Genomic DNA, 22,617 nt, shown 5'->3' on the forward strand with positions numbered 1-22,617 from the left:
GTAGAGCTAACAAATATTTAATGTTATGTATTTGTATTGGTGACTGAAGATGTCCTATAAGAGGACGAAACATATTTCACGGGTGTAATTTAATGTAGTATTTTTAATAAAGACAATTACAGTACTGTAAAGGTGGAATTATAAAATCTAAATTTTCACAAGTTGTTCTTTCACCTAACTAACTTTAACAGCAACCCCTAGGAGTGTTTCCCAACTATAGCCCTGTAAAGACATCAATCTCACGTCCATAAAAGGTATCCATAGGGTTAACCTGGTTGTGATATTCGGCTCTGTCACATATGTACGATATATGAGGAACTAGAAAACTCACGTCCTTTCCTTTCCCAATGCTAGCCCTAATTAACTAAATTCCGCACACCTGCACTGACATCACATCGATATTAAGCGACATTCTACCAAATGTGTGAAAATGTTAACCACGATATCTTCAGTCTTTTATATGAACAAACACAATGATGGCTTACTTCTAAAACCTCGTATCTCCCAGTTCACTCCCTATCCATTTTCTTCCTTAAGACTGGTCACGCCTCCTAGCCACATATGGATGTACAGTCCATCAGAACAATTTTCGTAGTGTTCATTTCCCTATGCTTACGAGTTACGGGAAATGAACCTTCAATACTTTAAACTGTAGGAGTGCTTAAATTCGCCATGAAAACAACATCCCTAAAATAAGGTACGTTAAGGTCCATTTTCCTTTACACGTTCGCATAGGGAAATGAACACTACAAAAATTGTTCTGATGGACTACATATACATATGTGACTGGGAGGCGTGACCAGTCTTAAGGAATATAATGGGTAGGAAGAGCATTGTCACATACGAGGTTTTAGAAGTAAGCCAACGATAAACAGTTTCACTTCACTGAAGTTGATATTATGAATAGACTTGTGAAAGCTCTCTTGGAGAACGGACGTGCAAAGCAAAATGCATTGCTACCGGAAACCACCCAGTTCTGGTACAGTCGGTATACATAACTCCAAGATGAATAAATCAGAATTAAACTAAATAATTAACTAAGGAATACGTTCCAAACACGTATTCACAGCCATAAACAGACTGTCTGTAAGGGTTGCGTCAAATTTACTGACGCAAACGGATTTTAAACGAAATATAAAATGATAATATAACTAGCAGAAGCACACGTTCCGCACTTGAGAGCTTTTCTAAAACCTTGTACCAGTAATATGACTTGAGATAGCAACCCACTAGCTATATTTTATCTTCCCCTCCCAAACGACCTATTTCCATCCACCGTGTATCTACTGGCATTAAATCTCATCTCCGCGTCGTTATAAGTTTTACGACAAGTTATTCCATGGAGTCGATATTATCCATCAACATTTCTGATTGAACTAAAACTAGCCGGACATGGCTTTTATGTATATGAAATGTTGAATATAGAAAGGAATTCCTTCACGGCCGTAATATAAACATGGCGAACATCAATGTGGATAACGACGTAGATAAGGTACCTGATATATTTATTCTGTCGAATTAAAGGATAACTGCCTCCATTTCACCATTGCTTGGCAATATTTTTAGTCGGGAAAACATTTTAAATTTTAACCAGTCATAACAATATTCGGAAATAATTTGATCATTCAGCCTTACTTGAATATCCGGAGTTCGAAGGAAAATGCTCAGATTTGACCTTAATTTCCTTTTCTGTTGCACTGAAGGTGAAGAATGAGTGTATGTGTAGCTTACACATTAGTTTCTGGCCACCACATCCGAAGAAGTACTGCACATTTCTAGCATATACGATAAATGGCACGTGTCCAGGTTGAAGGCTTAAAATAAAAAATAATCCTGATCATTTTAGCTCACTTGTTGGAGGAATGGTTAGTCGGAAAAAAGCCCACATTATTATTATTATTATTATTATTATTATTATTATTATTATTATTATTATTATTATCTCTGAAGATGTACTCCAGAGATACATCTGCGCATAGAGTTGTGAGACAACTGATTTCAATTCCAATGCCAAATATGTTTGCAGCATTACATAATATTAGGCCATTGATGGAACGAGTCCACTCCCACAGGAATTAGTAAGTCACCTCCCAGCCCTGGCCGTAAGGACAGATACTACAATAGTACAGGTTACACACACGCAGTAATTAATTGCAATTACTGTCCCAAACCCAGCAGCAGTAGTTTCCACGTGAGAAGTTGATATCTACCAGTTACTTCTAAAACCTCGTATTACCCAATGCACTTCCTATCAATTTCCTTCCTTAAGACTGGTCACACCTCCCAGCTACACATGGATGTACAGTCCATCAGAACAAGTTTCGTAGTGTTCATTTTCCTATGCTCATGTTTAAAGGAAAATGAACCTTAAATAACTTAAACTGTAGGAGTGCTTACATTCGCCACGAAAATAACAACCCTAAAATACGGTACGGTAAGGTGCATTTCCCTTTACACCGTCGCAGAGAAAAATGAATACTACAGAAATTGTTCTGATGGACTACATACACACGTGACTGGGAGGCGTGACCAGTCTTAAGGAATGTAATAGATAGGAAGAGCGTTGTCACAAACGAAAGTTTAGAAGTAAGCCAACGATATGTTAGTTGATTCTCAAAAAAAAAACTTTATTTTTAAAAAGAAATACTAATGAAAATATGAATCAAAACAAGTGTCCAAAACAAATCCTCCATCTCTCTGTAAGCATACCAAATTTTTTACTTTCCAAGTGTGGAATCTCAAGGTGAAGAACAACGCACAAGCGTTTCTGACATCTTTAAAGCTATCAAAACGAATTATTTGAAGATATCATGTCACGAATCAGAACACACATCAGTCAGAAAGCATCCTTAACAGTATGCTAGGACGAGAAAAGAAATTCTACATAGTCTGATTTATGGATTTCCTGTTGAAGATTTTGATGCAGTATAGTGCAATTTTTACTGATTAAAGCAAGATAGAATTGTCTTAAAACTTAAGAAACCGAATCCAGTTGTTCACAGCAGGACTCAGCGTCAAGTGCGTGACTACTTTGGACCAATTCTAAGGAACGAACATAATTCCGGCTTGCACCACAGGAAGGACAGTATATCGTTTGCTTACTTCTAAAACCTCGTATGTGACAATGCTCTTCCTACCTATTATATTCCTTAAGACTGATCACGCCTCCCAGCCACATATGTATATGTAGTCCATCAGAACAATTTTCGTAGTGTTCATGTTCCTATGCCAACGTGTAAAGGAAAATGGACCTTACCATACCGTATTGTAGGAGTGTTGTTTTGATGTCGAATTAAAGCACTCCTACAGTTTAAAGTATTTAAGGTTCATTTTCCTTTACACATTAGCATAGGAAAATGAACATTACGAAAATTGTTCTGATGGACTGTACATCCATATGTGGCTGGGAGGCGTGATCAGTCTTAAGGAAGAAAATGGATAGGAAGTGCATTGGGAGATACGAGGTTGTAGAAGTTAGCCATCGATATTTTACCTGAGGCGATCTTGACGAACTGGTGGCTGAAGTTCTTTCCCAAGAAGAACGCACAGATTTCTGTTCTACGTATGTCACAACGCATTCCCAAATTTTGTCAGCGAGGGAAGAAGTCATTTGCAAATACCAACCTACTGCTGGACTTCAGTTGAATGTGTCAAATTACAGCAGCAACTGTAGCTTCGGAAATACCAAAATCTGGTGTCGGTTCACTGTTTCTATTGAACTACTGTTTCCAAGCAAAGTAACACAGAGCCTCATTTTCCATAACTTAAGGTCGCTGTAAACGAACTGAAGGTAATATGATGATGGTGATAATGATAATTGTTTCGAGGGGCCATATATCGCGGTCAATGGTCCAAATTAAATGTATGTCTAAAACTGACCATTATCTCACATTTTTCACTCGCATATTTCTTGACTGTTGATATTTTACGAGGGCTTTCTTTTCAAAATAATCATCACAGCATCCAAATTACAATTCCGTTGTATTTATCCGTTTACATTTGCTATGTACGCCATAACATACGCATAAATATACTCCACTTATATAAACATACTTTTATTCATCTTGAATTATTACTTGTAGTCTAGTAAAGCCAAGACAATAGGAATGTATAGAAAAAAATATTTTATCCTACGAAGTACCCATCGAATGAGTAATTTCTTCTAGGATCATTGCACTTTTGTTTAAGAGCGAAATGAGTTCTTAATAATTACACGTTATATTATTATTATTATTATTATTATTATTATTATTATTATTATTATTATTATTATTATTATTATTATTATTATTATTATTATTATTTAGTAACTATATTTTACCGATCACAATAGTAAAAGTAGCGATGTTACTAATAACTATCATACATTTGTAATGAGTGTTCACTGGTCTTTGATAAAGGGTGGCGCAGGAGAGGAATGACGGAGATGTGCATTACAAGGCTGGCATTGCCGTGTCGAGGGGTTGAGTACAGAGGTTGTACCCCGCCACATAGACGTCCGTTAAAAGAACGGTATAAATAACCATAGTAACTGTGTGTAACATATTTATTCGTTTTCAGTACGAATACATTTCGACCCAGTGCTTGCAAGAGACAGAGAATGAACGTGGGAGATTAAGAGATTGAAGCCTCACTTGATCCTTGATCCCTCACCCGAATGTTAATCCCTAGACGTACTACTGTGTGTGTACCGTTAGTGGAGTTCTAAGGAAGAACGAAGAAAAAGAAAATTATGAAAATAAGAACTAACTAAATACAGGCAAAAACTGAACAGAAAGGAGATGGAAGTGGTCTGGCTTTTAAGCTGTGGTCTAATTGAGTTTTCAGCTCCCACTGTTTCACCAGATAGTATGCTCAGCATTTCAAGGATCCGCTCTCTCGGAAGTTGAGTAGGTGAAACGTTGGGAGCTTTAAACCCAACAGGATGATGTCCTACGATGATCGAAAACCTCTTCTATTCCCAACATGACGCCGGGCACAAAAACGGATACTTTCTTTCTTTCTTTCTTTCTTTCTTTCTTTCTTTCTTTCTTTCTTTCTTTAACTGAACCAAAATATTGGGCTTATCAAATGACACAGACGAGGGCAGAGAAGGCCCGTGTTCTGCCATCTGGCCCACTCAGCCAGACTGGCCGTTAAAACTGGATACTTTAATACATTATTCTTTAATGTCAGGTGAACTCGTTACAGTTTATATATGAATATTTATACTAAGACCATTTTCGAGATTATTTGATATCTAAATTGTTTATTGTTTCTCTCTAAGGTCTTAGATCATTTTCGTGGAAATGAATGGTATTAAAAGAAGAGATTACAAAATGGAGTTAATTTCGTGTAACCACAAATGCCTGTGTCACAGCATCGTATTTATTACGTTCAAATTAACTGTATTTCTCAATGTAGAGTAAATTGTACAGACGCTCAGTAACATGGCCTTTGTTATTTAAAGCAGTTTTCTCATAATTGTAGAAGTTACCTGTAGCTGATTTAACATTATGCTCACTCGGGTGCCTTCGCGTATTGTGAATATATCTTATGTCGGCTGTAGGATATTGTTCAAAATGCATTATTCTTCCGTTTACTATTCCACCAGCAAGCATTCATTGCTACCGAAATATTTCAATTGTAACGTTATTTCATTAAAATAAATAATATTAATACATGTAAAGAATATAAGACCTCTGCCATTTAACACCCACGCAATTGCAAAGTACTAGCGATCAATGGCCAACGTCTACTGTAAAATGATTCAACAGAGAAAACTATCTAGTATAGAGTTCACCTGAAGCAGCACGAAAGTCTGCACCCTGTATTCGTAAGTAGAACATCTCACAAGAGTTCCTGTACGTTTATATTTGATTTAAATAGTCTCTTCACTTCTTTTCCCAAGAGTTCTGAAGAGTAAAACGCTAGCTCAACCAGGAAGCTCTTAAAGTTACATGAAACTTCGATTCGTTCTGCTTTCATTCAAGCACTTCATACTTTGAACTGTTCGTCTTTATTAAACAAGGTTTTAAAGCATATACACCGAGAATTTCATCACTCAAACATGGAGGAAATTTACTCGCAATTTTCTGGACTTGGAGAAAAATGTGGGAGGCGAAGTGTGGGTACTCCCCCTTGGAGCAAGAAGGCCTTATATAGGAAAGAAAATAGGGGGCTTTGTGGAAAGCTGTTACTGGGTGTAAATGAAGAGCGTTTTTCAGGTTATAGCTAGGGAAGGGAGTGTGGTGCATGTAAAGTATAAAGGAAACATTCCGATGCAGCAGAGGAAATCCGTATTTCGTGCTTCACGCCACTCAACATAAACTTGCTGAAACGCCACTATTCACTATTTATAGGACAGAACATCACCTTTCAAGGTAAGACTATACGGTTCTGACACGGCGATCACCTGCATTTTCTTTCTAGAAAAATCAAAACTCCGTATCGGGAAGGAATGAATCGAAATGGTCTGAAATATATCAATTCTGTTACACCAAATATTCTTAAGACAAATAGGTAGCACCGGATCATCATTTACGTTCTAACAAACAGATGTGATAACACAGATCTGAACTGGGCTGAGTAGCTGAGGTAGTAGAGCCCTGGTCTTCTGAGCTCAACTTGCCAGGTTCGAGCTCGGCTCAGTCCGACTAGATACATATGCCAATTTCCTCCTCTATAAAAGTTGAATGCATACTACTTCACACACATGCAGCAAATCCCAATTGACTCTGTACTTAAATAATCTAGATGTGTTTTGGTTGATTGTTGTCCATAAACGATACATGCAAAATATTCGTATTTACTCTTTATTACTGAAATGGTAACACCATGATATGCCACGAGTCTGGTTCAATACCAACACTCATTCTAAGCTCACAAATAAATTAACAACAGTCCAGAGGATATATCATGAGAATTATTTGAATATGATGGAAAAGTTGAAATAAATTACAATTACACATATCTGTTAACATATTGTCCTTGTTATTATTCTTTCACGCCAAGATATTAAACGCAATGTCCATGCATCATCAGATTTTTCTTTTCTCTTTGGCAGTGGTGTAACGTCGCACTAACACATCGAAGGTATTGGAGACGCAAGGATCGGAAAGTTCTATGATTGAGATGGTAGCAGCTGTGGTTTTACTTAAGTTACAACCCCGGCATTTGTCTGGTGTGAAAATGGGGTACCATGGAAAATCATCTTCAGGGCTGCCGACGGTTGGATTCGAACCCACCATCTCCTGAAAGCAAGCTCACAGCTACTCGACCCTACTGACACGGCCGACTGGCTCGCTTCCATTACAGCTGTGCAGAACATATTCTAGACAATATACCATTCTGAAACTTTCAACAAATATGTTTCTTAAATTCCCAGTGAAAACTTGTCAACATCAACACCAGTACTCTTACGGCTTTCCGAAAAGTCACCCGTTCTTCTATAGAATTCACACGAGCTGTGATAATTATGGTATTATAAGGGTGGGAAATTATTCGATCAGTGGCCTATAATGGGTTAAGAAGAACACAGACACCCAGAGCCAGAGGAATTAATTTAAACGAGTCTAAAATGCCCATCCCAACTAGGAAACGAACCAGGGCCCTCTGAAACGAAAGCTGCTATACTGACCATTCAGATAAGGGGTCGGACATTCACTTGTTCGTCCATAAACATAACAAACACATTCAACACCATTTTCATATTCCAGTTCGTGCAAACCAACCTTGTTTAAGTGTGCCTTCAATAACACTGCCATAGCAGTAATTGAAAATAATGATTTAGAAAACCAAGTTATTTAGTATTTTAAGACTGAATTACGAAGTATGAATGAATATGAATAAAATTAAGGAAATAAGTGCACAATTAATTTTCTACTTTCTAATGGAATTTGTTCGTTGTTCATTTCTACTACACTCAACAATTCATCTAAAAGAGCCTTCACTAACCATGTTTTACGAGACATCCTAGAAGAGATCACCAAAAGCATACCAAATTTACATTCCAGGATGTAAATTAAAGGTTGCCAATACCACACACAATACCCCCCCCCCCCCCACCTTTATTTTCGTAGATTGCGTGACTGAATTCAAGCAATGTACGTGAATCTCGCCGCAAATCTATATCTGTTGGTATTGCCTAAGTCAACCTTTGAAACCCGTGCCCATATTTAGCCTTTAATTTAGAATTATTCTTGCTAACTACCATTCCGATTAGAAATTCAGCTGAAAATATTGTCCACTCGTTGCTCAAATTTGTTGATTTGGACACAAATCTGCCTTTGGTTCTAATTACTAGATATTACTAGCCATCAGATGACTTATTATTATTATTATTATTATTATTATTATTATTATTATTATTATTATTATTATTATTATTATTATTATTATTATTATTATTAATCTAATACACTTTCTGTCCCTCATTTAAATTGTGTGATTACAACCCATTATATCGAAGTGAAGAATTGTTTATTACTTCCACGCTGCAGTAGCGCACACTCAGTTCAAGTAGTACTCTAGCGGTCAACATAATATTCTCTGCGAGAAATCAACTTGCTACTTCATCTGACAATTTATTGTGATGGTCGTCGTAATTCAGAACATTTCTTTCCACTAGGTGCCGGCCTGAGTGGCTCAGACGGTTGAGGCGCTGACCTTCTGACCCCAACTTGGCAGGTTCGATCCTGGCTCAGTCCGGTGGTATTTGAAGGTGCTCAAATACGTCAGCCTCGTGTCGGTAGATTTACTGGCACGTAAAAGAACTCCTGCGGGACTAAATTCCGGCACCTCGGCGTCTCCGAAGATCGAAAAAGTAGTTGGTGGAACGTAAAGCAAATAGCATTATTATTATTATTATTATTTCCACTAGGTGTGGAGAATTTATTGTGAGCGTTGTTCGTTTGTTACTGTCCTTGAGACGGCGGGTGCTTCGCATATCACCTTGACTTTGTCAAGACTAATGAGCATCATATAACCAAGAATGTGCCACTAAATTGACGTCTCAATTATGCCGCTGTGTGTGTGATAATACCTAACTACAACCTGTAACCCTTACTGAATAGAACAGAATACTCCCATCCCATAGATCCGGATCGGCTGAGAGGGCAGAGGAGAGGGTAATCACTTATTGCAATCCAAATGATTTTTGATACATAATCCTTTCCTTGTTACAATTAATATACCTACTACTACCTTAAAAATTACAATTGCAATTAAACAACGAATTACAATTACAATTGCAATTACACCCAATTTCTAAATTCTAGTTTATTTTATTTATTTTTGTCCTAAACATTAACATTGTTATGTAGTCTAGGACGGGCAACATGTATTATTAATTAGTGCATGAATTTGTTTTTGTTACGAGTCTGAACCGAGTTCTCCTTAGCTTATAATAGACCTTGTGAATTAACAGAATGAATGAATGAATGAATGAATGAATGAATGAATTTAATGGATGGATGACTGCATGCCTGGATGAGCTTAATACTTGGATTGTATTCGTGCATGCAAGAATGAATAAACACTCCTCTCCCTGTCACGGATAGCCACCAACAGGCGAGGGAGCATCTATTATTAAATGATTGATTGAATGAATTGAATGCTCTCAGCCTACATCTACTGAGTCCCAGCAGATAAGGTGAGGACACTCCCATGGGAATGAATGAATAAATGAATGAATGAATGACTAAGTGAATAAATGACTGAGGTGAATTTAAAAGTATCTCTCACAGTCACCGATAACCACCAACTGGGGAGAGAGTCCTTATTACTAGATGAATGGCTGAGTGAATAGACGAACGAATGGATGAACCAATGAATGAATGCTCTCAGCCTACATCTACGGAACTCCAGCAGGTAAGGTGAGACAATTCCAGTGTGGATGGAGAATTGGATATATGAATGAACTGAATTCATGTAAGCATGAAAAAATGAATAAAAGAGTCCCACTCCCAGTCACGGGTAACCACCAACTGCAAGGAGTAGCTCTTACCGGCTCAAATTGAATTCGAATCTCCTAACAAGATTTATTACTGTCATAGATGTTCGATAGGAGGCGGAAAGTAACCAATCGAGTTCCGGATTTAATGACAATGATTGTGTTGCTCGGCTGAGTAGCTCAATTGGTTAAGTGATCGTCTCCCATGTTCAAGAGTGGGAGATCGAATTCCTGAAATTCGGCTGGCATTTCAGGGTAATTACTCGTAAAAGCGACATATATCTTTCAGTCAGTACGGACGGGTTATTATTATTATTATTATTATTATTATTATTATTATTATTATTATTATTATTATTATTATTATTATTATTATTATTATTATTATTATTATTATTACTATTGGTCCTACTTACCAGCCGGATACCCTTCCCGACGCCAACCCTATATGACGGAATGTATTCACTATTGCATGCTTCTATGGTGGTTGGTGGTGTGACTTAATGTATGTTCAAAACAAACTCGTGTCCTCTCATTATTTGCAGGGATGCAGCTCTTTTCAGGGACACCCCCAATGGAGCTGAGCTGCATGTATCATTTTGACCACATACCAGCCCTCTTGCCAATCTTACATTTCTAGAAGTGACGGGAATAGAACCATGACCTCCGAGGACAGCAGCTATAAGAGTGCTAACCGTTACATGGCGCAGGTGGAGTGGTTGTATGAGAAGAGATGTGTATTGAGATGTACACAAACAATCCACTCCCCAGGCCAGACGATCTCAACAGTTGCTACTAAAATTCTCGATCCAACCTGTGATCGAATCCGGGACCCTACGAACCGAAGGCAACGACTCTGACGAATCACCCTAACAGTGCACAGAAATAACCTCGATGAGGGAGTAATTGAACTGTTTCATTAAAAGCGGCAAAGAGTACACCACATTATTCCTTGTAATGGACTTCCAGAATTATCTGGGAAACTTCATCAGAGAGAGTAGTCTACATGGTCCGGGTAGTATAGCTATAAACTTGCCTTCGAGAACTGGTGAGTTCAAACCCTATCGTTGGCAGGCCTGAACCTGTTATTTTCACCCCAGACAAATAACGGGCCAGTACCTAAATTAAGGTCATGGTAGCCACCCTCCCAGTTTTAACCTATGCCCATTTATTTGAGTGCGACAATAAACAGGTAATGAAAAAGAAATAATGTCCAGGGGATATATTCCTCTCTTTGAACTAACGATGTATTTCATATCGTAGCTGCCGGGACAAAACCTCCTATGTGAAATATTTTAGCTTAGAACTTTGGCCGGTAAGGTTCTGTCATCTAAGGTGCAATATTGTGTGAATGTTATCAAGGCATTCTCACTCTTCATAATGTAAGTGATGCGGGGCAGTATATCTCCAAAAATATTATCACATAGGAGCAAAATTAGTTCTAATCATAATGAAAGAATAAACTAATAACACATACAGTACATTTGTATCGTGCTGCCTCTAGAATGCGATGAAGACACCGGGCTCAAAGTAATAACATTCTGTAGTCCTATCAGTCGGAATTTTAATACACTGCTTACTTGATTTCTAGGGGTGTATAACTTTGTTGAAAGAGAATATCGTTTCTATCTCAAACTGTTACCATGGGTTATCTGTACCTTGCACAAAATTAATCGAGATTACAGAGTGTTTCAGGACGGATTAGCCGTCGTGTATGTAGTTATACAATCAAAGTGAGGTATTAGGAACACATTAATCTGAAACTCGTCCATCATGTGGTACCAGCTGCGCTTCATGTCACTCCTAACTAGCTCTCCGTCTCAACTACTCCCTGTCATATGGGCTGTGCTAGAGTCTTTCTCTATACCGAGCTTTTGTCATTTTTGACAGTTTTTCGATAATCTTGCAAATGACGGGGCCCGTAAATCTCCACAGTTATTTTCCACCTACATGCATAGCTGTGTCATAAGTATAAAATTATCAACAGCAGAGTGTTTCCGTCCTGTGCGACGATGAAATTTGTAATGTATCCCGACTGTACTCCGATTCCAAGTTTAACTGCACTCGTTTACCAAAGTGAAGCTCATTTGAAATCCTGATATACAATTATCAAACAAAATATAACAGTTACAGCACTACATACACCGAAACAACACAGGTTGTACAATTGCTGACCCAGAAAGTGAGTGTCCCCTGGATAGCATGCTTGCCCGCAAATCTACAGGTGCAAGGATAGGACATGCAACGCAGCCTCGTGTTATGTTCCATTTCGTTGTCCTTATTCGGCTACACGACATGGCTTCGTACGTCCCTCGACTTGGGAAATAACATATACTTCCAGCGCCACATTAGTCGTAATGTAATGTATGCACTATATTTTGCCCTGCGGTCGTGTTATAGTTTTGTAAAGTGCTTTCGAAAATGAAGGCTCGTTAGCCAATGCGGTAACAAGCATGCTACGTCGCGAGTTCTGTCACTCACTTCTGGTGTCAACAATTCGAGACTCAGCAACATAAAATATATTAATGAATCTCTTTATTCTCACATGTATTTATTTATTTATTTATTTATTTATTTATTTATTTATTTATTTATTTATTTAATTATTTATTTATTTATTTATTTATTTGACGTTAGCAGTGGCGAAGTTAGGGCTCGTGGCCCTCTCTTACACGTAACCACATAAATTACAAGTTAATACATATATAAAAAAGATGTACTATTCTATTATAAAATCAACGATTACTAACCTAAATAATACATATGGAAAATGAAGAATGAAAGCAAAGCTCAACAATTAGAAACAAGATAAAAGGGAATCCTGAGCATTAAAGCAAAAGAAGAAAGAGAAAGATTCATAATGAAAAGTTACATACAAACTGAAAAACGTAAGCAATGCATAAATAGAATATAATCTACATATATATAAAATAACTTGTCCTGACTGACTGACTGACTGACTGACTGACTGACTGACTGACTGACGCATCATCGCCGAGCCGAAACTACTGGACATAGAGAGATGAAATTTTGGGGATACAAACATGTAAGTGCTCGCTAAGGGAGGATTCTTAATTATTCCGTCGCCAAAGGGGTGAAAAGGGGGATGAATTTTTAAAATGGGGATATCTATTTATCAAGAACATAAAAGGTTTAGGGTCATATAAATTGGTGTTCGTAATCTCCTTTAAAAATAAAGAAACACGTATATTTTTGTTTTCGGAACATCCCATGAAGGGGGTGAAAATGGGGAAAAGGGGTTGAACCCCTTTTATGAGGAAACGTATATCTCAAAAACTGAAGATGTTACAGTCATGAAAATTTAAATTTGGAACCTCCTTTAAAAATAAACACGTCATTTTTGTTTTTGGAAACTCCACATAATGGGGGGTGAAAAGGGTGGGAGTGAATGTTTAAAATGAGTGTATCCATATCTCACAACTTTTACAGTTTACAGATGTAGAAATTGGTATTTAGAATCTCCTTTAAAAATAAAGAAAGATGTATGTTTTTGTTTTCGGAAAATCCCAATAGGAGGGGTGAAAAGGAGTGAAAAATGGGTTGAATGCCTTTAATGGGGATACTTATATCCCAGAAACTTCAGATATTACAGACCTGAAAAAAGGTATTTGGGATCTTCTTTAAAAATAAAGAAACATGTACTTATTGTTTTTGGAAAATCCAAATAGTGGAGGGTTGAAAGGGGGTTGAATGTTTTTAAAAAAGTGTATCTATATCTCAAAACTTTAAAAGTACACAGATGTAAAAATTGGTACTTAGAATCTCCTTTAAAAATAAACAAACACGTACTTTTTGTTTTCAGAAAATCCTAGTAGGAGGGATGAAAAGGGGTGAAAAGTTGTGAAAAAGGGGTTGAATGCCTTTAATGAGGATACTTATATCTCAGAAACTGAAGATGTTACAGACCTGAAAATCGGTATTTGGGATCTCCTTCAAAAATAAAGAAACTGTACTTTTTGTTTTTGGAAAATCCATATAGTTTAAAAATGAGTGTTTCTATATCTCAACACTTTAATAGTTTGCAGATGTAAAAATTGATATTTATAATCCACTCTAAAAATAAAAGAACACGTTTTGTTTCTGTAAATATCAATAGGAGGGGTGAAAAGTGTGAATAAGGGGTTGAATGTCTTTAATGAGGATACTTATATTTCAGAAACTGAATATATTATTACAGACCTAAAAATTAGTATATGAGATCTCCTTTGAAAATAAAGAAACATTAATTTTTGTTTCTGGAATATCTAATTAATGGGGGTTAAACAGGAGTGACAATTTGCTTGAATTTTTAGAAAGACTATTATCTACAGTATATCTCAGAAACGTAAAATATTACAGACGTAAAAACTGGTATTTGGAATTTCCTGTTAAAGTAAGTAAACAGGTATTCTCGGAAAATTCAATGAAGGGAGGGGGGGGGTGAAAAAGTTGAAAAATTTATTGAATTAATTGTACGAGGATACTTACATCTAATAAAAACTAAAGATGTCACAGGCGTGAAAATTGGTATTTAGATATTCTTTAAATATAAAACAACGCGTCTTTGGGGGGGGGGGGTAAGTCATCTAAGCGGGCGGGTGTGAAAAGGAGTTGAATTCGTTTCATGAGGACACATATCTCAAAAACTGAAGATAATCGGTTTTTAGAAAATCCTTTACTATAAAAGAAACAAGTATTTTTGCCGGAAAATTCACTTAAGAGGGTAGGGGGGGGTGTGAAAGTAAGTGAAAAAAGTGAATTATTATTATGGGGATTCTTATATCGCAAAACTGAAGGTAACACACGTGAACATTTGTATTTGGAATCTCTTTTAAACATAAAGAAACACGCCTTAACCGCGGTGGGTTGAAAAAAGGAGGTGAGACCAGTTGATTTTACTGTTCATAATGTACTTATAAGAAGCCTCCGTGGCTCAGGCGGCAGCGCGCCGGCCTCTCACCGCTGGGTTCCGTGGTTGAAATCCCGATCACTCCATGTGAGATTTGTGCTGGACAAAGCGGAGGCGCGACAGGTTTTTCTCCATGTACTCCGGTTTTCCCTGTCATCATTCATTACAGCAACACTCTCCAATATCATTTAATTTCATTTGTCATTCATTAATCATTACCCCAGAGGAGTGCGACAGGCTTCGGCAGCCGGTACAATTCCTATCCTCACCGCTAGCTGGGAGCTTTATTCATTCCATTCCTGACCCGGTTGAATGACTGGAAACAGGCTGTGGATTTTCAGTGTACTTATTCTGATCATAAACCGATCATTTTAAATCTTTCCTGGGTTCGTTTTCAAGAGCTATCTTTTTATTTGGAGAACCTTCTTAGATTACAGTAGATTTTCCTGGCATACAAATAAATATTTAAACACATATGAAATAAACGATAGGAATGGGACTTACCGTTCAATTGTTCACCTCTATAATAAGGTCAATGATGCACGGAAGTATGTCATTCGTATCGCCAGAAATCCTGCGCACTTGCCTACGGGCGACAATGGTGCTGGTCATATTGTCATCAATGACAATGCAGCAGATGTAATTTACCGCCAAGTAGCGGTCTTGCATCTTGCTGTTGGGTCCAGACATATTAATAATAATAATAATAATAATAATAATAATAATAATAATAATAATAATAATAATAATAATAATAATAATAATAATGTTCTGGACCGTCGTCAAAATGCGCAGACCGCGCTGGAAACGGGTCCTGGACGGGTAATGACTACGAATGCAGTCCAGCCACGGGTTCAGTACTGCCAAGGCACCCAAGACGACACCACCCCGGATCTCATCAAAGATTTGATCAATATTTAAAATCCTTATAGGTAAAGATGGCAAAGATTTAGGGACCCAACTGACCGGGTGGAATACCTGGACCTAGCCCGGGATGTACGAAATCGATTGCTGGAAGAAAGATTGAAAAATGGGAGGAACGTTGCCGTAATATCTCAGAAAACGAGTCAGATCGCGAATATCGGCGGATTATATATAAAACGTTAAGCACTTAATTATGAATTTCAGTATAATACCGTAGCGAAGCACGGGTGTCTTGCTAGTATGTAATAAAGTAACGGTAATACAAGTTAAAAGCTAAATATCATGTACATTTACTCCATAACAATAAAAATATAATAATAACCTAATATTAATTATAAGAACAACAGTGTTCTTCAGCTGTATAGCAAAATGTCACTGTTACTATCCTACGTACCACAATAACACAGCCTATGAGACATCACCAATCACACGAGACAATCAGAGGTATTCAACAGTTAATCTCTGCATGCAGTTTTAAATTTTGTTGTTGAGTTACAGTTCCTGACAGCAGCTGGAAGTGAATTCCAAAGTCGTGACCCAGCCACAACGAAGGATCTATTATACATTGAAGAGTGGTTGATGGGAATAACAACGGAAGTTCCAGATCTAGTGTTACAAGTAAGGAATGAGGATAATAAATCGAATTTTGAAGTAGTGTATTTGGGTAGATTTTCCTTCAACGTAAATATGTGAAACTTCCGTCGCCTTTCGGGTTTCAGTCAGGAAAGAGCTGTGTAGCAAGGGGTTATGTGAGCATCATAACTCAAGTTAAAAGCAAATCGAAGATTAGAGTTCAATGATCGTTGAAGTATCGTTGTTTGTTCACGGGTCACATCAAAGAGGACTATGTCGCAATAGTCAAGTATTAGTAGTATCAATGTGAGGAGAAGTTTTATTTTTACGTCTTGTGACAAAATGTCCTTATATAATTTCAGAGGGTGTATCGTCGCTTACATCTTTCTACATGTATTTCATACGTGTGCAGACCATTTAGTCAGAGTCATGCCTAGGTTCTTCACTTCCTTACTGAACGGGATTACGGTTACATTTAATCTCACCGGAGGAATACTATAAATTTTATACATGGCGTTTAGTAACTTCTGAGAACCGATTATAATTGTTTGAGTTTTCGACGGTTAAGGAGGAGAGAGTTTTTACAGGCGTACACGCTGACTTGTTGAAGGTCGGAGTTAATATCTCTTATTGCTTTCGATATATCTTTTATATTAAGGTGGTAGTAAATTTGGAGGTAATTCGCAGAAAGGTGATATCTATTCTACTTTACTTTAGAGGGTATCGGTATATCATTAATGTAGAGGGCAAACAGGAGACGACCAAGGACAGAACCCTGTGGAGCTCCAGCCTTCCTGACCTGCCACTGTGAAGTAATATCTTGAGCTATAGCACGTTGCTTGAAAACTGTAAGGTGAGAGCGGAAAAATTTTGAAGCTTCAGTACCAAAAAATGTTTCTAGTTCTTTAACAATATCTTATTACTGATCGTGTCAAAAGCACTGCTGAAGTCGTGGAGTGTGAGTATCTTCACTTGTCTTTTGTCCATTTCTCGTCTGATGTCGTCAGTCACTTTCAGTAGGGCAGTTGCTGTATTATGGCCATTCTGAAAGCCAGACAGCAGCGGATCCAGAGGGGAGTGAGAGTTCAGGTATTCATATACTTGAATATGTACCAACCGTTGTAGCGCTTTGGCGAGTTACGTAACTACATTCGCTTTATTGTGCCATTACTGACAGTGAGTGGTCTTATTTCAGGCCATGGAAAGGGTCGTTGTATTCTCAGTAAAATTATTACGTGTCAGCTCTCTCGTTCACACTTCGGTATTTCCTGGAAGGAACTAGTGAGTGAACTAGGAGCTTCCAGCCTGAGGGTACAGTGACAGTCCTTTCCCTCTATTGTTCTCATCGTCTGGTTTCCCCGTGCACCTTCTGGAAAACGAAACGGGAATGTTCCGACTCTAGTCAGGACCGCAATATTCTAGTACTCCATCATCAGGCTAGAAAAAGGAGTTGGAGTTTGTTAGTTGGACTGGGGACAGCAGTGCTGGCTGTCGTCAGTTTCACCCATCGTAGTGCTGGAGTACGGAGTTCAGAGTTTGTAATAGTGAGGACTGAAGACTGTCGTGGAATCAGTGTTTGGAACAGCCGGTGTGGGTAGAATTGGAGCAGTGTTAACTGTCATTGTTGTGAGGAATATTTCATTGCTGGGTAGTATTGTTACCGATCAAATGGCTGCATGGCTTGCGTCACGTAGCTGCCAGCTTTCATTCGGGAGATAGTGGTTTCAAACCCAACTGTCGGCAGCCCTGATACGGTTTTCCATATTTTCCCATTTTCACACCAGGCAAATACTGGGGCTGTACCTTAAATAAAGCCACGGTCGCATCCTTCCCACTCCTAGGCTTTTCCTATCCGATCGTCGCCATAAGACATATCAATGACGGTGCGACGTAAATCAAATTTGTAAAAACTGACAGTACTGTTGAGTCATTTCTGTTGTGCGACCGCTCTTAAGCTGTTAATGTTAATTAGTGCACTGTTTGGAGCGGCCACGTAAATTGTGTTAACGTGAGAGTAGTGGACTTTCTTTGGTCTCAAACTAAGGAACAGACATCAAATGCTGTGGTAGTCAGCAGTCCTGTGTTCATACCTGACAGCATGCAGCTGTTGTGTGTGAAGGGACTGAGCGTGGGAGCGAAAGTGAAACATGGATACTGTCAACCGGGATTATCTCCCGTTCATGTAAAGACTCACAACTGGAATCCAGCTGTGAGAGACTTTTAAATACACAGCAGTTACCGGAGTTTGGTCATGCATGGTTGAGTGTAATTGTGTGTGTGTGTGCGTGTGTGTGTGTGTGTGTGTGTGTGTGTGTGTGTGTGTGTGTGTGTGTGTGTGTGTGTGTGTGTGTGTGTGACCTTACTTAGGCCATCCTAGAATTAAATTAGATTGATAAAACAGAGAAAGTTTTCTTTGTAACAGTATTGCCGTCACCTGCCACGTCGTCCCAGAAAGCGTCGTTCATATTTGCCGCAGGATCGCACCAGGTCTCCGCCATTATGGTACTCTCTTCGTCTGTTCCCTGTTCCCGTTCCTGATGGTACTCTCTTCGTCTCTGCCCACACGTTCCCTGAGGGATTCGTGTCTGCCTCTCTAGGAGGCCAGTCGATGAGCTCGACCTGACCTTACCTTGAAAACCATTCCTGAAGTAATCGGGACACGTAGATTGGAGACAGGTTCTGCTGAAATTGTATAACACCGGCGGAATGAAGCACCTACACGGAAAGGACCAATACATTTATTTAAAATGTGCATATCCTGCCCTGCGGTGAGACAATGCTCGATTCTGTGCAACATTTCCCTCCCGCGAGAGCTTATCCAACCCCAAAATGCAACAGATACACGACCACAGCGCCGATGTTCGGCCACGTATGCTGGGTGTTGGGTGCCGAAAGGGCGAAACACGCACACAGGCCTATAGTTCGCCGAGGAAAACGTCCTCTCGGCAGAGAATATGATATTCAATCAATCACGTAGCACGTTGTGCTCATCGGAGAGCTTTTGTTTCTTAGCCCCTCAACGCAGTCTGGCGTAAATGCACAGAAGTCATGAACGGTGTCGAAGGAGCTTCACCGATCAAGCGATCGTTCTACATACAAGAATAAGTGTAATGAGTCGTTGAGGATGTGCACAAATCTTTGATTTTTCCAAGGGCTGGAAAACACCGTTTGATAACCTTCAGTGTTGACGTAACTCTCCGTCTCAATCCAAGTAAGGCAACCATCGGTTTGTAGACAAAGGACGAAGAAGGATGGCATGGTATGGTTTTTTTCAGTTTGTAATAAATAATAATTTCGTGTAGCTATTTCTAGCCTGCCAGCCCCGTGGTGTAGGGGTAGCGTGCCTGCCTTTCGCCCGGAGGTCCCGGGTTCGATTCACGGCCAGGTCAGGGATTTTTCTCTCGACCTGAGGGCTGGTTCGAGGTCCACTCAGCCTACGTGATTAGAATTGAGGAGCTATCTGACGGTGAGGTAGCGGCTCCGGTCCCGAAAGACCACAATAACGGCAGAGAGGATGCGTCGTGCTGAACACACGACCCCTCGTAATCTGCAGGCCTTCGGGTTGAGCAGCAGTCGCTGGGCAGGTCAAAGCCCTTTCAAGTGCCGTGGCGTTTGGTTTTTATTTCTAGCCTGGTGCAGCCCTTGTACGGTAGACCCTCCCAAGGCTTGGGAGCGAATCAAACCTGAAACTTCTTGGCCCGAAGACTGTAACGTTGACTGTTCAAGCTACGGAGGTAGACTCTGGTGTACGTGAAAAGATTTTTCCCTCACATGAGCTTACGAAAGTCATCAGGATGGTCTGATATTCTGTGTTACGATTACGGCCGTATAACATTTCTATTAAGTGTCAGAGACAAAGTTTAACAACCTCTACATTCTGTACACTGCAGATCGTCCGTCATTACTGTATCTAACTCGTTCGGAGGACGTGCCGTTATAACACGTGTGTTTCGTCCAATTCTTCAGGAAGAAGTGGGGAGAGTAATGGAGTGTGCGGTCCAGATGAGGCTGGGATTAAGGACCCTGATCTGTCCAATGCTCCCTAGAGGGAAGAAGGACACGGTAAACCAATGTCGCCCATGAATGTCAGACGTAATTTCTCCTTAGAAGCAGCTAGTGAAATGGTGTGGTGAGCTCTACCACCGTTAATGAAATCGATGGCCTTTTTCTAAGTAATGTAGGTACGTTTCGTCTGCACATGACCAACAGGGCTGTGATAGAGTGGCCATTAATGGCATTAAAGCAATCATTTTGATTCGAGTAGCTGAGTGGTAGCGTCCTGGTCTTTGGCCCGAGGACTTCAGAAACAAAACTCAAAACAACATGAATAAGGATTCAAATGTTGGTCGTCCCTAGACGTGGTTTTCTGTTGTTTGTCAAAGGAGTGAATTCCGCGATGTTACATAGTATAGAATTATTGGCGACAGCTGCTTCCTTACCTCTCCCAGCCACAATGCGAATACGCACACCACTACAGACACTGAGTAACTGAGAGCAGAAGAGGTAATAATAACAAATGTACAATATTAGTTCAAGCGGAAACATTTTAAGCGTTCGAGAGCTCCTCTTGCAGAAACAGTGTATATAAACTGTGTACATAATTAGGGTGAAGGGAATATCGTGTTCAGGTAGTATCTTCTATACACGCCACGTTTGAAAATATAGTTTGGAATAATAATGTGATTATACCACGTTAAGAACCTACATAGTTATACCGTAGTATATTATGGAAAACGAAGTTGGTACCCATAACTCCGATATTATTAATCCCACGCGAAGGAGGTGCATACTGTTATAACAACATTTAAGCAGACGCAAATAAAATGTTCATTACATTAACGGACCTGGAGACATTATTGGCCCAATTTGCATTATCGTATTGTGGGTATTCAAGCAAAACACATTTCGATGGCTTACTTCTAAAACCTCGTATCTCTCAATTCACTTCCTATCCATTTTCTTTCTTAAGACTGGTCACGCCTCCCAGCCACATATGGATGTACAGTCCATCAGAACAATTTTCGTAGTGTTCATTTTCCTATGCTTACGTGTAAAGGAAAATGAACCTTAAATACTTTATACTGTAGGAGCGCTTAAATTCTCCATGAAAACAACATCCCTACAATATGGTATGGTAAGGTTCACTTTCCTTTACACGTTATCATAGGAAAATGATCACTAAGACAATTGTTCTGATGGACTACATATACACAAGTGACTGGGAGGCGTGACCAGTCTTAAGGAATATAATAGGTAGGAAGAGCGTTGTCACATACGAGGTTTTAGAAGTAAGCCAACGATTTATTAAGTATTATGGGGTTCTAATGTTTAGGCGTTTTTGTACTGCTCTCTGTGATATTTCCGTTCTATTAACTGGGGGACATCCACTAAGTCGTACGAGGTCATTTTGGTGCCTGAATATTCTAATTCCTATTTTCTTGCTTTGTCTCGAGAAGATCATTCCTGAAAAACACCTTAATTCAATATCAGCTTTACAGCACTATTCCAGATGCTCTAACTAGCACATTGCATCATTTTAAAGTCGTTTTTTCTTGCCCTTATTCTTGAGAACCAGTATTGGCAACAAAGGAATTCTTGTTCTAAAATAAGACTTTTGACATTTTATTCTACAGCAAGCTGCCTGTGAATCTCCTCCTCGTGAGTTAACTCATCCTTCGGTAAACGGACAATGAGGTAATCTGAAATGCTTGCCGCAAGGGCTGCTATGATGCCAAGAACACCGACACAATGCAAATTACTCACCCGAACCATGTGATGTTTCCGTCTCAGAGTTGGAAGCTTGAAGATCTTGCACCAATAGAGTGTGTCTTCTCGTGGAGGTAGCGTCACCTGCAACAAAAAGAAAAGAAGAATGAAAAGCGTCGCTTCAGCAATATGACCAGGGCCACGAACTTACAGTATACAAGACATCTGGGGTAAGGCTTAATAATATATGATTTTCATGATGAGATATTATATTCATATCATGCTCAATAATATTAATAATAATAATAATAATAATAATAATAATAATAATAATAATAATAATAATAATAATAATAATAATAATAATAATAATAATAATAGTCGTTTAGTCGTTGATCCTCTGTTCCGAAGAAAATACATGTTCAAAATATGGCTGCACTCGACCATGCCTGGAACTACAGTTTGTTCACGCCCGGCGCTCTGTTATCCGGCTCCATCGCCAGGAACAGTAGTACATAAAATCTATGACCGGTGACTTTTCAGTGTGTAATAAGGGGATAAGTCAATGTCATAC

The 22,617-nt window shown here is 38.9% G+C and overlaps 1 protein-coding gene across 1 annotated transcript in view; it reads right to left on the reverse strand.

Moving 5' to 3' along the window:
- Positions 1-22,617, reverse strand: part of LOC136864403 (MOXD1 homolog 2) — a 795,728-nt gene that overhangs the window by 439,319 nt on the left and 333,792 nt on the right. The window contains exon 3 of the mRNA XM_067141347.2: positions 22,101-22,187. Within this exon, the coding sequence (XP_066997448.1) occupies positions 22,101-22,187 (87 nt within the window). The remainder of the gene's footprint in view (positions 1-22,100; positions 22,188-22,617) is intronic.

The sequence above is a fragment of the Anabrus simplex genome, chromosome 2 (assembly GCF_040414725.1).
Source record: "Anabrus simplex isolate iqAnaSimp1 chromosome 2, ASM4041472v1, whole genome shotgun sequence".
NCBI lineage: Eukaryota > Metazoa > Arthropoda > Insecta > Orthoptera > Tettigoniidae > Anabrus > Anabrus simplex.